Here is a 3605-nt window from a genome sequence, read left to right on the forward strand (position 1 = left end):
TCTTGGGAAGTTGTGGGTATGAAGCCCTTGTTTTGTGCGAGGACAGCGGTATGTCCACAACAATGAAACTGTCAAACATTCATGATCCTTACAATACTGAGTTAGGTCCTGGGTGGGATATGTTTTGTAGATGTCATAAAATCGATGCCGGTGAATGTATTGTATTTAGAGTTGATGTCCGATGTCGTTGTGCAATATGTTACGTTTATAGGTTTCCCGGATAGTATATTGCAGTAACTGGCAGCTATCACTATAATTGCTTTTGACGTTTTTTAGTGTCGATCTGTCAGTAAACGTTAAAAGGGATTTAAATTTAAGAATCAGTATAATAAAAGCAACAAATACAGGAATTATATATTGTCGAAGATCTCCTTGTAAACTACATTTGTAGTTGTTGTTTTAACTTTTACATGTTGATCATGTATTAATATCTTGATTCCTTGTTTTGTTGTCACTCTTGATAGTGCAACATATATTTGTCCATGTGTAAAAACATCCCTTGGTAGGTATAGACCAACAGTATCCAAAGACTGTCCTTGGGATTTGTTAATTGTCATGGCATATGACACTATAATGGGGAACTGTCTTCTGTTGAGCTTGAACGGCCATGGGGATTGGGAAGGTGACATATCCATTCGTGGGATGTACACCTGATTGCCACAGTTCTTTCCAGCTATTATCGAAGCTTCAATAACATGTGTCCCCAATTTTGTTACTATCAACCTTGTTCCATTACATAGTCCTTCTGACTGGTCAATATTCCTCATGAGCATAATAGGTGTTCCAACCTTTAACTTTAAATGATGGGTAGGCAAACCAGATGTACGGAGGGAACTGAGAAATTCTGGAGTTAGGATATTTACCACTGTGTCGTCATTGATTTCGGACTTATCAACAATATTGGAGCTGTAGTAATCCCGCATGTCTCCTGTATGAAGAATATAATGAGTTAAGTGAAATTAATATGAAAAGTTGTTTTTCGTAAAGGGTAGTGAGAGAGATGTAGACCTGGGATTAAGTCCAGGATATGATTGTTTATTTGTTCCACAATTTCTAATGTTGAAGCCAGAATTGCTCGACCCTTAAGGTATTGGATTGAATGAAAATTGTGAATAAAGTCAGGATATGTAGCATCAACAATGGCGACGATCGGGTCTTCGAACTGTGTTATCAACAGGTCAGGTGGAATTTCAAAATCTGTCACACCGTCATTGGGCTCAGATACTTTTCCTTCGCCAATTCTTAACAACCATTCAGAAAACTGTTGCATTTCATTTTTATCATCTTCGGTCGGACCAGATTGCAGGCGCATGTTTTTGGTTAATGTTAACACTTGAACAGAATTCCATATGTAAGACGCATTTATGGCAGAATGTACAATATCCGAACGGCTTCCTCGAGGGACAACAGGTAAAATATGCCTGAAATCACCTCCAAACACAACAACTTTTCCACCAAACATCTCCTTTGAGTTACCGTATTTAGACATTACGTCTCTGAGCATTCTATCAAGTGCTTCAAAAGTATGCTTGTATGCCATTGGAGCCTCATCCCAAATAATTAGTTTAGTTTGTCTAAGAAGGTCTCCCACATCATCATTGTACTCAATTTTGCAAGTAGAATTATCCAGGGTTGGCACTGGTATCTTAAATTTTGAATGTGCAGTTCGACCTCCTGGCAACAATAATGACGCTATACCACTGGTTGCGACTGTCAGACATATATCATGCTTCGACCTTAATGTTGCTGCCAGTGTTCTCCACATATATGTCTTACCGGTTCCACCGTAACCATGTAGGAAGAAGACTGCACCATTCTGAGACTCAACTGCGCGCATTATTTTTTGATACATAGCTGTCTGTTCATCTGGGTCAAGGTTATCAGTAAGGTCTTTCACAAAATTGGTTTTCTTCAATAGCATAACTTACGATATAGTTATTATGAATCGCTTAATGATCAACCAAACATACAGTAGTATTATAAAATTTAGTTAATAATAATTTCAATGGTTTACCTGTAAGTCCACGAAAGAGATTTGTGAATTCTGTCTTTGTTTTGGCAATGTTATAATTGCGTTCGTCATATATCAGTCTATTACCTAATTGTTGCAAAACATATCCATCTGGATAAGGGATTGGTTTGAAATCTTTTAGTGTCCTTTTATTTTTTTTGAAGCAGCTTTTCTATTTCAATCAGGGTCAAATGTTGCAATTCGGCATCTGTGAGAACCAATTCTGTTTTTCAACATTATAAAGAAGAAAATTAGGCATTGGCTAATAGAAGAGATCCATTTATATATATATATATATATATATATATATATATATATATATATATATATATATATATATATATATAGAGTGATAGATAATATAACTGCAGCAATAATTTAGTATATATTGTTTAAATTTAAACTCTTGAAAACCTGTATTTAAAGCCAATTGCCTTTGAGCATGTAGGACACCATCAGATAACAGCTGCCATGATTCCTTCCAAACGTGTGCTGGGCGATTAACAGCACCTGACAATAGCATCACCACAAATAGTTTTCGGACAAAATGTCCAGAGCCCCATTCACTGGCCTCTTTAAGTGCACCAATATATTCTTTGTCATCTTCCAGAAATCCCATGGCAAAGCATGCATCTCTAAATGTTTCATACTGGGTATTACCGACCTTGCGAATTTCTTCATAACTTTTTGGTCCCTTGACTACCGTCAACATCATCCGCAGGTAAAAAAGTTCACCTGTTGTTGGTGGAACCCATATCAATCTCCCAATGGTGAATCCCTTTTTGCGGGGCCTCCACTCCCTTTCTTTTTTGTGGTAAACAAACTTAGATACAAATTGACCATAAGTGAGTGACTGTGCCTCAGTATACTTTGAGTTTGCAGATAGCCAACCAGTAAACATGGAATCAGTAACACTTGCACTCTCCAAAACATTTTCCATTCGATCGTGATCAGTGTAGTAAACAGCCTTTTCACCTACCAAGTGATAAAACATACGTTCAACTGCCGGTCTTCTACCATGAATGTGAAAGGAGTAAATTCTCCAGCATGCTTCACATGGTGAGATATATCTGCAATCTAAGTATTGTTTTATTTCATCAACCGGTTCATTGTTGTTGGTTGACACCGAAGCTGTTATTCTGTCATAGCATTTGCTAATGTATTTGAAAAGATATTTGATTGAAGTGCTCTGGTTACACCATTCCATGTTTATATGTGCGTTATATTTGAGGAGAAATCTTTTGTTATAAGGTACCACATGACGGTTGTCTAATGTGATACCATTTTTTTTCAATAACGTGGGTTTTTGATCTTCTCCTATAGAGGGGGTAACCCTCTACATCAACAATAGTTTCCTCGTTAAACTTCTTTGGAAAGTATTTAGAGCATTTACCATTTTTCATACAGGTTGATGTCGTGCGCGCCACTCCACATGGCCGTGCATCATGTTAGATTTAACCAACGCATACAACCTCGGATGAACAGCAGGGTCTGGTATTTCAGCACAGATGATGTTGTCAATGTCAGATGGTGTGGGGTATTTGCTCTGAGGATGTAAGAAAATCAAAATATGTGCGTGTGGCAATCCCCTCTT

General features: G+C 37.4%; 1 protein-coding gene across 1 annotated transcript; it reads right to left on the bottom strand.

The window, feature by feature from the left end:
* Nucleotides 1–350: 350 nt before the first annotated feature.
* LOC131618693 (uncharacterized) lies at nucleotides 351–3218 on the bottom strand. The gene is made up of 4 exons (XM_058889862.1): nucleotides 2426–3218; nucleotides 2015–2098; nucleotides 1009–1923; nucleotides 351–928 (listed from the first exon to the last, which is right to left on the bottom strand). Exons 1-4 carry the CDS (start codon nucleotides 3216–3218, stop codon nucleotides 351–353), a joined length of 2370 nt encoding a protein of 789 aa, XP_058745845.1.
* Nucleotides 3219–3605: the final 387 nt, after the last annotated feature.

The sequence above is a fragment of the Vicia villosa genome, linkage group LG7 (genome assembly GCF_029867415.1).
Source record: "Vicia villosa cultivar HV-30 ecotype Madison, WI linkage group LG7, Vvil1.0, whole genome shotgun sequence".
Lineage (NCBI taxonomy): Eukaryota > Viridiplantae > Streptophyta > Magnoliopsida > Fabales > Fabaceae > Vicia > Vicia villosa.